Genomic DNA, 14484 nt, shown 5'->3' with positions numbered 1-14484 from the left:
TTGATGGATCTTTTGTGGATTTTCACCTTTTTTTTTTTGCTATTATGAATAATGCTACTATGAATATTCGTGTACAAGTTTTTGTTAGAATACCTGTTTTCAATTCTTTGGGGTATATACCAAGGTGTAGAAAGGCTGGGTCATATGGTAATTCTATGTTTCACTTTTTAAGGAACTGTTAAACCGTTTTCCAAAGAAGCTCCAGCATTTTACATTCCCACTAGTGCTGTATGAGGTTGCCTATCTCTCCACACCTTTTCAACACTTGATATTGCCCATCATTTTTATTTTAGCCATCCTAGTGGGTGTGAAGTGGTATTTCACTGTGGTTTTGATTTTCGTGTCCTTGATGACTAATGGTATCGAGTCTCTTTTCCTGTGCTCGTTGGCCATTTGTATATCTTCTTTGAAGAAATATCTATTCAGGTATTTTGCCCATTTTTCAATTGGTTTATTTGTCTTTTTACTGTTGAATTGTAAGGCTTCTTAATGTATTTTAGATACCAGTCTATTATTCAATATATGATTTATAAATATTTTCTCCCATTCTATAAGCTGTCTCTTCACTTTCTTGATGGTGTCCCTTGAAGCACAAAAGGTTTTAATTTTGATGAAGTTAAATTTATCTATTTTTCCTTTTGTTATATGTGCTTTTGATGTCATATCTAAGAAACTATTGCCAAACCCAAGGTCACAAAGATTTATGCCTATGTTTTCATCTGAAAATTTTATAGGTTTAGTCCTTAAATCTAGATATTTGGTCCATTTTGAATTAATTTTTGTATATGGTGTGAGGGAGCAGTTCAACTTCACTCTTTTGCTTCTGGATATCCAGTTGTCCAGCCCCACTTGTTGAAGACTATTCTTTCCATCATTAAATCATCTTGGTGCATTTGTTGAAAATCATTTAACCATAAATGTGACTTTTCTTAACTCTCAATTCTGTTTCATTGATCTATATATCTATTGTAACGCCAGTACCACACTGTCTTGATTCTGTAGCTTTGTAATAAGTTTTGAATTGAAAAAATGTGAAGCCTCCAATGGTTTTCTTTTTTTTTAGATTGTTTTAGTTATTCTGAGTCCCTTGAATTTACATATGAATTTTAGCTCAACTTGCCTGTTTCTGCTAAAAGAGGAACTGGAATTTTGATAGGGATCACATTGAATCTATAGATCAATGTGTGAAGTGTTGTCATCTTAACAGTAGTAAATCTTCTGATCCATGAACATAGATGTCTTTCCATTTATTTAGGTCTTCTTTCTTTTCTTTCAATGATATTTTGTATTTCTCAGTATACAAGTCTTGCAACTTCTTTTGTTAAATTTATTCCGAAGTTTTTAAATTTTTTGATTGTACTGTAAAACAGAAATGGCTTCCTTAATTTTTGGATGTTTCATTGCATGTGTCCATATTGATTCACTAATCTTTGAATATTTTTTTGTAAATGGTAATGTTATTTTCTTTTAAGAAAACATTTTATTCTTTGTTGACTCATGACTGTGAGTAAATGTTTGAATAGGTAACAGTGTGATGATAAATTTGAGTTTCATATCCATTCTAGTTTTTGCCAAAGAAATTCAAATACTGAGTACTTCATGTACCATTGGTACTCAGCATACTGAGAGTCTATAAACATAATTTGTATGTCACCGTGTGAGATTGTATATCAAGTTAGGAGAGCCTTAAATTTGGAAACTAATTCTTCTGAATACTACTTAATGGCCAATAGACCACACCAGAAGAACTATGAAACTTTAAAGCTTTTTAAGGAAACTAAGTTCTTGCAAAGAAATTTAAAGAAATCCTTCTAAAAAGAGAATTATGTCTTTTAAATTATATATATTCAACAAACAGATATACAGAGTCAAAATGCAATTCAAAATCAGTCCTTTAATTAAGGGCAACATTTCAACAATGCCATTTCACTTCTGTCTGGGATGTATGCAATACTAGATAAGCTACTGTACTGGAATCCGAAGTCTTTCAGTGTCTGGATATAATTGTTTACACTTACAGTAATGTACTTACCAACTGTAAAATTAGTTAATGGACTTTTCTACACAGTCAAGTATCTATTGTCAGTGTCAGTAAGAGAGGGATTTTATTTCTAAACATATTTTATTCACAGTTAATTTCCAAAGGTCTATGTGTGTAGATGGTTTCAATTCTTCCTTCCACCAAACTTTGTGCTGAAATGTCAAAATAAGCTATCAACATTACTTAATAAATTATCAAGCTTACTATTTTATTAATTCATACAAACACTATTTACCAAGTGTCTACTATGTACAAGTTTCATTCTTCCTTTTCTTTCTCCTGGGTTATATAATGGATATTAAAAAAGTGTGTAATACACAATGTGGAAAATCTATCCCTGAAGAATTGAGAGTTGAATACATGTTTTTCTTCAACAGTTTATATAAGGAAAATTGTACAAGGCTACATAGATGGAAAGGGTAGGCTTTTGCTGTCCCCTTTTCATCTTTTCACAGCTTTTGATCACTGGGAATAGAGGTTGATTTCACCTCCTCATTTGGCTCCAAGTGCTGATCTAAACTTCACAGAGATTTGTTACTGTGAAACAATTATTATATTTGAAGGAACACAAAGAAGATGGTACTTAAATCATGAGACACACACTAGGACTAAGTCAGGTGAAAGACCATACCAAAGCCATTTGATTATGTCGTTTGAAGATTTTGAATGTGCCATAGGATTAGGTGAAGGGTAAATATGGTCTTAAGGCATAATTTCTTTTTCATCTCTGTGGACAACATTCTTTTCAGTTAAAGCAGTACCTTCTTAGCTTGGACGCTTTTTATAGAATTTGCAAATGTCTTTAAAAAATTAAAGTTATGGACACAGTCTTTAACCTAGTCATTTTTACATAAGGACCCGATAGTGGGATCTTTTTAATGACCATGTGTCAGTATCTTCTGTTAATATTCCACTGAGTTTTGCACAGAATCATTGAATCCAGTCTAGTTATATTAAGTAGAAAAAATAAATACATGTATATGTCCAGAATATAGTTATTTACCCCCTATCTTATGAGGACAATGTTATCAATAATCATGTTATTAGTATTCAGGTATGTGTCTGAGTCTAGATACAATGAAGACTTTGTTTAGTTGATACAGCCACTGCACACAGTGTCTGTCACCAATTCCAGTCCTCTATATTTACCTTCCAGGAAGCTTGACCTTTCCCTTTTGAACTAAGCTACCATCAGCTAGTTTGCCATCCTTCAACATGCCATTGTTTTTTCCCACTCAGCAGTTGATGCCTGTGTTGTAACCTATAAAGAGAGTGTTTAGCTCAAACTAAATTGGTGGATATTGGTGAGACTGTGATAACTACTATACCGCACAGTTTGATATGATTTGTGGCTCTCTGCTCTTCATCTTGGATTTGTGCAAGGAAGCGTTCTGTTACTGGAGAATATGTTCCTCCTTCTGATACACTTCAGTAAAATAAGTGATTAAATGCCAATTAAAGCGTGAATATTACAAAAACTGTACCTTAATGCTGACAATTTGCAAATGAAGGATCCAAGTCAATGTTAAGTTTGGCCAAAATTATGCCACTAGCCTATATTGATACAAAATTTCTTCATAAAATCACATTACATATTGTTTATCTGCGTCTAATTTTCTCTCTTTAGTTTCCCAGTTTGGGCTACCGTTAGAAAAATAATGAACTAATATATGAACCTAATTATCACTACATCATAACCCATAACTAACTTTGGGAGAAGATAACATGGAGCAGCCTATTTAGTGATGTTATTGGTAACAGAGAGATATCTTCCTTTCTGACGCATGACGCTCTAAAAGGTTAGAGACTCAGAAATTTTCTGCAAGCTGTGAGAATTCCTCTTCTCTAATACCAAGTTGCTGCAACTAGCTTGCTTTGCTATTTTTATTTAAATTATAGTCCACATGTTCTTTGGTATTGTCATGTCTCTTCACCTTCCTTGTCTTAACTGTGATGCATGCTCTCAATGGGCAAGACCATCTTCTTCTAAAATCATTTTTATAAATGACTTATGTATATATGCTTCGGATATTTATTAATGCTTGTAACCAGGAAACTTCAACAACACAACTTCACGAGTTTCTTTTGATTTAGTGAATAACATTTAAGTAGCTTCATTAAAACAATATATGATGCTATAAAGTGCAGAAGGAAGAGATAGTATAGCATTTGGGAAGGCTCATATATAAAAGTTAATGTCCATCAGCCAGTTTTGCCCTGATTTTTTAAAATGACAGTGTCTGTATTCATTAAAGCCTGTTTGTAGCACCTTTAAAATACTGTTTGCTGAACCTCTAACATTTTAAATTGTTTTACATTTATAATGCTGTTTGTACAACCAAATGATGCATTTTAAGAAGTGATAAAAGCCCCTAATGAGGATAGCAGTTAAACAAACTGAACATTAAGTTGAGAACAGAAGTGTCCACATAAACATGATCTGCTAATTTCCTGCTCATTGAAGACATTTGTCAGCTCCAGGACCCTAAGAGTTAAATGTATAATCAACCCTCTGAGGACCAAACTGTTCTGTCCCACATGGAAAATAGTAACTTTCAGTGAAAAATAAGGACCTCAGTTGGTCATTTATCATCTCAAAGGGCGTATTTTATTATAAATGTCAATTCCACAAAATTATGTGTCCTGTAATACATAATTATGTTCAAAATTGCATTTGAAATCTATTATTAACAGTTAACAGTGAACATTCTTAAAATAGTTATTACTCTTGGCCTTAACACAAAAAGCAATAATGGAGGTATTTTAGGGAGTTAAAAGCTGCAAGGCATTGGCCTCTGAATAAAGCCACTGCAGGTGTGTTTCTTAATGGGCTGTTAATTTTATAGCGAGTGAACACAAGGGACAGAGACCATGTGTGTTTTTTAACTGTGTTTGGTGTGGAGAAGGAGTTAACGGCTGAAAAATATAAAGGCAGTGTGAAATGAGGCCAAATTGAACTTTCCCTCCTGAGGTGTAATCCTCCTTGCTTAAAATCAAGGCAAACTAATTCTTGCCCCTCCTCTTCCATCCTTTCCCTTCTCACCATCCCATAACAAAGAAATCCACAGAAGCCTATATAAAAGTAACACATCAGAAATAATTAGAAAATATGGCAATAAATAATAAAGATCTGACTGGTCAAACTCGACATCCTTTCACACTAACCAGCTCCTTTTAGTTTTCTTATTTTTGCTACCAGCACTAAGTCACCCAAACTCATAATCTTGGGGTCAGTTTTGACCCTCTCTTGGCCCCCACACCTAGTGTCTCAGTGTCCTAAGAACCTTGCTTCTCAATCTGCGGGATGTGGACCATGCAACATGAGCATTACTCGGGAACTTGTGAGACGTATCTGACTTCAGACCTACTGAATTGGAATTGGCATTTTAACAAGACCCCTGTTTTAGGCACATTCAAGTTTGAGAAGCTCTGCTATAGAATCTTCCTTTATATTGTTTTCTTCCTTCTTTCCTTCTTTTTTCTTGTTTTCTTCCTAGGGAAATAACTTTTTTATTATTATAAATAACTCTTTTTGTATTTTAGATATATATATTTTTAAAACATGTAATTAGATTTTGCTCTTTAATTCAGAATGATGGTTCTTAACCTTTCAACACAAGAATTTAGTTCATTGCTCTTTAATTATAGATATAGATATATGAAGTTTATCTTCCATCTTCTTTTATGTTTTCTAATTGACCCATCTAGTTTGTGTCTTCCCTTTCTTGCCTGCATTTAGATAAATTATTTTTATCTCAGTGTTATTTTCTCTATGCTATTTCAAAAAATCAATTTTTATTTTTTAGTATTTATGCTTGAAATTACAATAAGATTTTTTAATTTATAATAATCTGAAGTTATTTGACATTTGTACTGTTTTTCAGGATATCCCAGTTTTACACTTCCTAGATAATATATGATTGTTGTTTTAAACTTTATTGGGGAATAATTGAAAGATATATTTCTATATATTTAAAGTATATAATGTGATTTGATGTACATATACATTGTAGAATAGCTACTAAGATCAAGATAATTAACTCATTCATCACCTCACGTAGTTAACATAGTCAACTCTTCTTTTTCTCAGTGGTGAGAATGCTTAAGATCTACTCTCAGCAACTTTCAAGTATACAATATCATATTATTAACTATAGTCTTCTACATTAGATCTATAGATCTAATAGATCTATAGATCTTCTATAGTGCTCTACATTAGATCCTCAGAACTTCTTATAACTGAAAATGTGTGCCCTTTGACCTACATCACCCCATTTCCACCTCCTTCCAGCCCTGGCAACCACATTCTAGTCTCTGTTTCTATGAAATCGGCTTTTTTTTTTTTGATTATACATATAAGTGATACCATACAGTATCCATCTTTGTCTGGCTTACTTCACTTAGCTTAATGTCCTCCAGATTCATCCATGTTGTTGCAAATGGCAGGATTTTCTTCTTTTTTATGGCCTAATAATATTCCATTGTGTGTGTGTGTGTGTGTGTGTGTGTGTGTGTGTGTATACCACATTTGTTTTATTCTTCGATCCATCAAAGGACATTTAGGTTGTTTTCATATCTTGGCTATTGTAAATAATGCTGCAGTGAACATGGGTGTGTAAATATCTCTTTGGAATTCTGATTTCAATTCCTTTGGACATAAACCCAGGAGAGGGATTGCTGGATGGTATGGTAGTTCTATTTTTAATTTTTTGAAAAACCACCATACTATTTTCCAAAATGGCTGTACTATTTTGCATTCCCACCAACAATGTATAAGGGTTCCCTTTTTTCCACATTCTTGCCAACTTTTGATTGCTTGTCTTTTTGATAATAGCCAAGCTAACAGGTGTGAGGATATCTCATTGTGGTTTTGATTTGCATTTCCCTGATGATTAGTGATGTTGAGCACGTTGTCGTGTACATGTTGCCCACTGTATGTCTTCTTTGGAAATATGTCTATTCAGGTCCTTGGCCCATTTTTTAATTGGATTTTGGTTATTGAGTTGTCTGGGTTCTTTATATATTTTGGATATTAACCCCTTATCAGATACAGTAGTCTCCCCTTATCTGTGGTTTTGCCTTGCATGGTTTCAGTTACCCACGGCTAACTGCAATCTGAAAATATTAAATGGAAAATTCCAGAAATAAACAATTTGTAAGTTTTAAATTGCAAACCATTCTGAGTAGTGTGATAGAATCTTGCACTGTCCTGCCTGGGATGCTATGTCACAATGCTTACATCAGTCACTTCACTTTATCTCATCACGTGTGCTTTGTATCCTCTCACATCATCATAAGTAGAAGGATGAGTACAGTACAATAAAGTATTTTGAGAGAGAGACCATATTCATTTAACTTTTATTATAGTATATTGCTTTAATTGTTCTATTTTATCATTAGTTATTGTTGTTAATCTCTTACTGTGCCTAATTTATAAATTAAACTTTATCACAGGTGTGTATGCATAGGAAAATACATAGTCTGTATAGGGTTCGGTACTATCTGTGGTTTCAGGCATCCACTGGGCATCTTGGAACATATCCCCCATGGATAAGGGAGGACTACTGTATATGGTTTGCAAATATTTTCCACCATTCTGTAGATTACCTTTTCAATTTATTGATTGTTTCCTTTGCTGTACAGAAGCTCTTTAATTTGATGTAGTCCCACTTGTTCATTTCACAGTTGTCTGAAACATACTTTTTCCACATGAGCTGTTGGGCCCACCCTAAATTTAGATCTTCATGTCATTTCACCTCAATTATTGTCCCATAATTCTTATATCATTCTTGTGTCTTCCTGCTCTAAATCATCCTACCTTCTGCCTCAAGATTAGCCTTTCTAATATGCCCAGACCTCTCCCCTCTTCCTAAAAACATTTAATAGCTTGCCATCCTTTACCAAATAAACACTTTAGGACTGGCATTCAAGGCCCTATAGAATATGATGCCATCATTTTCCTCCAACCCTATCTCCAACTGCCCTTCGGTATCTACACATACACAAGTAAAGCATACTTGGCTTTACAGTTTCCCTCCTCTTGGTTTTGGTTCACGCTGTTACTTCCACATGGAGCATCCTTCCCAACAGCTCTGTTGAAATCCTCTCCCTCCCTTAAGGCCCATCTTCAATACTACTTCCCATAAATACCCTTTTCTGATTCATTCGTTCATTCATTTATTGAATAAATACGTACCGATCACATACTGTTTGCCTACATTCTTCTAGTTACTGGGAATGAAGTAATGAACAAAACAGCCACAGCTTCATGGAGCTTATATTCTATTGGGAAAAAACAAGCAGCAAACAATAAATAAGTAAAACATATGGTATTTTAGGTGGTGATAAGGCTAAAGAGAAAAATAAAGGAAGATAAAGCGGATAGAGACAGCGAGGAATGAGGAGCATCCTCCAACCAAATACCTTTCCCTCTTTTGAACAACCAGAGCACTTATTTTCCTTTACAATGTGTTTATTTGTGTACTTGTCCTACTTCCTCCCTCACATTTAAAGCTCCTTGAGAGCAAGAACTGCATTCTACTTATCTTTGTATCTCCTGCAGCTACCAAGACAGCACTCAATAGATAATGGTTTAAAATGAATCAAATGATGGAAATAAATGCAATAGGAGTTTAAGAGAAGGGAGAGACTGATATAGTGGTTGGTTAGGGAAGGCTCCTTGGAAGATATTTAATTTGGGTAAAGCCTTGAAAGGTGGGCGGGGTGGCGAGGGAGACAGAGCTGAGTAAGTCATTTTGATATATCTCTTCTTGAAAAACTAAATACCATTGCTTTATAAATTAAGATTAATATTATGTGTAATTTTCTTTACCTTTAAAACCAGTGTTTCAGAAGGGACGGGCAATAGACACCGGAGAAGTTGACATTGGTGCACAGGTCATGCAGACCATCCCACCTGGCTTATTCTGGCGTTTCCAGATTACCATCCACCATCCTATATATCTGAAATTCAATATTTCTTTAGCCAAGGACTCTCTGCTGGGAATTTATGGCAGAAGAAACATCCCACCTACACACACACAGGTATTTGATGTTATAGGTATTTCTTGACCCTTTTAGAGTGTGGTGGGATGAATAGTTCAGAGTTTATGACTTGCAAAGTGTGTGGGACTCAAAGGTAAAGGCAGATAGTCTTTGTAATGAGCAAATATCCAGAATAATCACCCTCAAGTGAATTAAAACATGGCATTGAGAAATAAGGAATAGCATTTAGCAGAGAAGATTCAGAAAAGGAAGGTTAAGAAAATATTCTTGAAACTTGAATTCTGCTTCCTGGAACAGGATGATCATGAGCTTTCCCAGCCCCCTCATCTTACTTAGGTTTGGTACCCACACCCCTTCGGCTAGTTCTATACATCCATGAACCCTTTCCCCAAGGAAGGAATGCAAATCAATAAGGAAAATGAGTCAAAAAGAAAGTTTTATCTTACAGGTAGAAATTTTTCCTTGTTACTGTTAATCATTGGTGGTCTGGTGGTTAAGATTTGATGTTCTTACCACCGCGGCCCGGGTTTGTTTCCCTGTCAGGGCACCACACCCCCATCCATTGGTTGTCGTACTGTCGTGGCTGTGTGTTGCTGTGATGCTGAAAGCTATGCCACCGGTATTTCAAATACCAGCAGGGTCACCCATGGTGAGCAGGTTTCAGCGAAACTTCCAGACTAAGACAGACTAGGAAAAAGGACCTGGCCACCCATTTCTGAAAAAATTGGCTATGAAAACCCTGTGAATAGCAGCAGCATTGTCTGATTTAGTGCCAGAAGGTGAGAGGATGGCACAAAAAGACCAGGCAGGGTTCTGCTTTGCTGTACACAGGGGTGCTAGGAGTCGGAACTGACTCCATGGCACTAACAACAATTGTTAATAATAACTCAAATACATAAAACCTCTGTGGTTTTACAAAGCCCTTCCATAAACTTTAGCCACCTCATTTCTCTCGTTTTCTTTTTATTATCTCTTCTTTACGTGAACCCATTTGGGGCCTTGCTCCATCTAGGAAGTAGCATAAGGAATCATAAGAACCTGGGGCTTGCTTTTTTTTTCAACAGATAGATCTGTAGTCCAGACCTTACCCTCTGGCTCAGAATAGGCAGGGAATTGGAATGCTATTCAAATGTGACTCTTAAAAAACAGTCCAAGGAAATGTGTGCCATGTGCTTGTCCCCTGATTAGGGACAAAAAGGAAGGGTCCTTTGAATATTTAAATATGCTACCACAAAGGTAGTAAATGGTGATGAATGCTGTCAAATTATGACTGTTCATTTATTTGTTTTAAAAACTGTAAAACTCTTTAATTTGTAGAGAAGGTCATAGTAACATTTTGAGGGGAATATGTGGTTTCAAGTATCTTCTATCCGATAGTTGAAATCTCACTTTCGAAGATATCAAAGATTCTCTTGCATAATACTAAACAAGATTTTTTTCTATTTCTTGGTTTATTTATTTTTAAACAATTATTTTAAATATTCCCAGACTGAAAAGTTTATAGCATTTGAAAATACAGCAGAGGTTTCTTTGCTCAGAGTTAATAATATGCTTTTGGGTTTAAATATATGTATGACTATCCTTCTCTGCTTTGCCCGCCTCCAAAGCAAAGAAATATGAAATAGAGCAACTGAAGTTAGACATGTTCGCAGTCTAGGAGTAAAAGTAGTGGCTGATATTTGTGTCTGTATTTGTTCCAGTTTGATTTTGTAAAACTCATGGATGGAAAGCAACTGGTCAAGCAAGACTCCAAAGCCTCTGATGATACCCAGCACTCCCCTCGGAACCTGATCTTAACCTCACTACAGGAGACAGGTTTCATAGAGTATATGGACCAAGGGCCTTGGTATCTGGCATTTTACAATGATGGAAAAAAGATGGAGCAAGTATTCGTGTTAACTACAGCAATTGGTATGCTGCCTTGGCTATTATTTTGAATTGACAGTATAATTCTAGAAAGACACAGTCACTGACGAATGTGATAGAGATGTTATTTAAACTTGTTGCTCATTCTACCTTAAAGTCATCATTCAGGATAGATCACTATGAAAAAGGCTTACATTGTCGTTGTCATTAATGTTGTTTAAATTCTGAATGAGATTTTCTAAATGCTCCGTTATTTGCTACTAGTTTAGGATACTTGCCATGTTTTCAAGAGAAATAATTACTTGGATAATATTATTACCAAGGCTACCTAGATGAACAACTTCAGTGAAGAAGGGAATAAACAAGAGAAACCCTGTTAGTTCAAGTTCTATTAGAAAAGAAAAAGCAAATAAATGCCTTTTAAAATGGAAAAACTAGTATCAGCCCAGTTCCTTAGAGCAACTCATTCTAGAATCATTACAGTTTCAAGATACAACCTAAGAGTATTTAGAGAAGAGTGCTAAGGATAATAACTTGGGTCATTCAAAGCCCTTTTTTGAAATTGTTTAGTTTAAAAATCATCACAATGACTCATTCAGTGTGCTCAGAGCCTTTTAAAACATGTTCTTTTTAATACAATGTCTGCACACTCTTATTCACTTTCACCCTAGTTAATCAGAGACATCTCACTCTTGTCATTTTTTGGTGAATTCATTCCCCATGACTCTTTGTGTGAATAAAGCTGAGCTCTTTAGCAATTTTAGAGCCCTGAGGGTAAACAACTCATAGACACACTATTTTATTGTGTGAATTTCCCTAAAACACATGTCTTTTAAAAGAAGGGACAATATTTTACAGCTGTCAGTTTTCTATACAATTCTCACCACTTTATGCTTTAGTTAACCTGTTCAACCATGTGTTTAGGAAGATGTGTTGACTGTTAATAGATATACCATCTGCTCTTTATAACAATTATGTTCTATTTTTACTTGATGCTGAAGACCTTGCCTCAGTAAAAAATGGTATTCCGGCCATAAGATTATCAAAAATTTTCCTCTAAAATAACCAGAAAGATAAAAATATACTGATGATTTTTCCCTCTAGAGAAAAACTCCACTGATCCTATATCTTCAAAAGAGAAAATATTTGCTAAGTTAGAAAAAAATATTTTAAGTCACGACATTGTTTTGCCACTCGCAGACTTAGTGGGGTAGATTCAACAGATACACCTGTTATGATATTTTTCTATCAAAGCCCAATTTTGATAATATGAATGCCAATGAGTTATGAGAGGTTGAGTTTCTCCTAAGAAATCAGAGCAATTAGGAGATCTAAAATACTTGTGAAGAAGATTTTCTTTCTTCCTGTTGTCCTTACCACTAAGCTCACCTTAAAACACTAACCAAACTATTAACCTTTCAATAATCAATAGACCCAAAAACATGCTTGGAGTTTTTTCCTGTCCTTTACTTCCTCCCAAAAAGAGCTTAACCTTTGAGATACAACTCCGATTATCCAGATATCAAGCTGCCAGTTTCATACGCAACAAGATATTTGCTTTTTCCTTATGCAAGTCCATTTCTTTACTTTTCTGTTGTCTTTTTAAGATTAGAAGCAACAAAAACATTTCTCCTACAATTCCACTTCAAGAAAATCCAAGTAAATTTCTGAAAAAACCAAAGGTATATAAATTATTTACTCTAAATCTTCCCATTAATTTTTTGTTTTTATATTTTATCTTAATCATAGTAAAAAGAGGCTAATATATTTGATTAAACAAATTAAGGTTTGTATGATTTTATTCTAAATACTGCTCATTTATCTATTCTGTGATCATGTTAGAATCAGTTGATTGATCTTAACTATATTTAGTCTGCTACTAATAAGGATCAAGACAGTACTAATAACCAACATTTATTGAATGACTAATATAGGCTAGCCACTGGTCTATATATATATGTGTGTGTGTATATATAATTTGCCAACAGTATAGACAGAGTTGTCAATATCCCCTAATTTCATCCAACCTGCTCTGTAACATTATATATACCATTTATGGAGTGCTACTCTGCCCCAAGAACTATACTAGATGCTTTACATTCAGTTATCTTGTTTGATTTTCATCATAACCTTGACAGCATAGGTATAGCAATACTTATATTACAAATAAGAAACAGAGGCTTGGAATGAGTAACTAATTTGGTAAGGTCTCACAGCCAGCAAGTGGCAAAATTGAGATTTGAGACACCCAGTATGTCAGATTCCGAAGCCCATGCCCTTTAGACTATACTCATTCATTAAGATTATTCATTACCTTTAGTTTCTCCCATGAGAAAACCTGCCGGAAGCAAGACTCATCATCACTGCAGATGCAGATACCAAGGGGCTTTAGACTCTTGCATAAGAACAGAGTTTTAAGCATAGAACTTTAAGACGATCCTTAACACTAATGAACTGGAGTCTAGGAAGTCATTCTGAAGTAAGATTAAAAAGATATAAGGCAAAGCTTTCTGAACGCCAACATAGATAGAAAAACACATCCTTTTTCATCACTAGTTATTTATGTGTTCCTGCTGTAGCCATCCTCTTCCTGGAGTCCCTGGGCTGTCCCAAAGTTTCTTTGATACCCAGTGGAGGTGGCAGCTTCCAAAACCTCCTATATTGCCTTCTCTTCTCGTTTACATTGCTGATGTTAAGCTCTGTGCAGCAGTGTGGGCCCAGGGACGTCTCCTAGACAAGTCAATAAGATGTAGGGATTTTTATTTATTTTGATAGCAAACTTTATTAAACATTTTTTTCTACAATTGCTACATTCCCACAAGGCTGCTACCATAAAGCTGTCAATAGAATCTGGTGTGAAATTAAATTCAACTACATTTACCTTTGAAAGCTTCCTCCATGGCCTCCTATTAACCATCCAGGGCAGGGGAAATCCAAATGTAGATTTAAGAACTGCCACCACTGCTTGGTGCAAGAAAGCCAGATAAGAAAATAGAGAAATAATTGTTCCATCTCTGAGTGAAACAAACAAACAAAAATTCCTTGTGCCTTTTCATAATGACCTTTTAAATAAATTAATGATTTTATGAAAATAACTAATGTTTTAATGAGTTAAAAATGGTTAACTCTTTGTCAGATAGTACATTCCTGCCAACCCAGTTGTAGTTCAGCAAATGACATGTGTCAGTTTCTTATCCAGTTAAGTTTTCTAACACAGGGATCAGAGAACAGACCATCATAAACCTGCAAAACACAATCTGATGTATCAAACTGTGATTGATAATAGGGTGGCTATTCAACGGCCACTGGATTCATTCCCAGTTTTCTAAAAATCCCCAAAATGGACTAGATACTGCTTTCTTCCTCTTGCTTTATTCTGCCCAAGGCAGAACTCCAAGTCTAGATCAGAAGTTCTCTAACTATGGAAGGTTACTAGCATTGGGCCTCAATGCTTTAATGCGGTGAGCACCTGGAGGGGCACGTGAGGTGTTTGTTAGAATGTAGATTACTGGGCTGCGTCCCTCAGAGACAGACTCAGTAAATCTGGAGTGAAGCCCAGGCATCTGCATCTT

The 14484-nt window shown here is 35.1% G+C and overlaps 1 protein-coding gene across 2 annotated transcripts in view; it reads left to right on the top strand.

The window, feature by feature from the left end:
* TENM1 (teneurin transmembrane protein 1) overlaps positions 1-14484 on the top strand; it is a 735430-nt gene that overhangs the window by 483128 nt on the left and 237818 nt on the right. For both annotated transcript variants that reach the window (XM_070604355.1, XM_070604354.1), the window contains 2 exons: positions 8886-9085; positions 10747-10957. In XM_070604355.1, the coding sequence (XP_070460456.1) occupies positions 8886-9085; positions 10747-10957 (411 nt within the window). The remainder of the gene's footprint in view (positions 1-8885; positions 9086-10746; positions 10958-14484) is intronic.

Source organism: Equus przewalskii, chromosome X (assembly GCF_037783145.1).
Source record: "Equus przewalskii isolate Varuska chromosome X, EquPr2, whole genome shotgun sequence".
In the NCBI taxonomy this organism is placed as follows: domain Eukaryota; kingdom Metazoa; phylum Chordata; class Mammalia; order Perissodactyla; family Equidae; genus Equus; species Equus przewalskii.
Note: the sequence above shows the minus strand (reverse complement) of the source record. Positions and strands in the feature narration are given on the sequence as shown.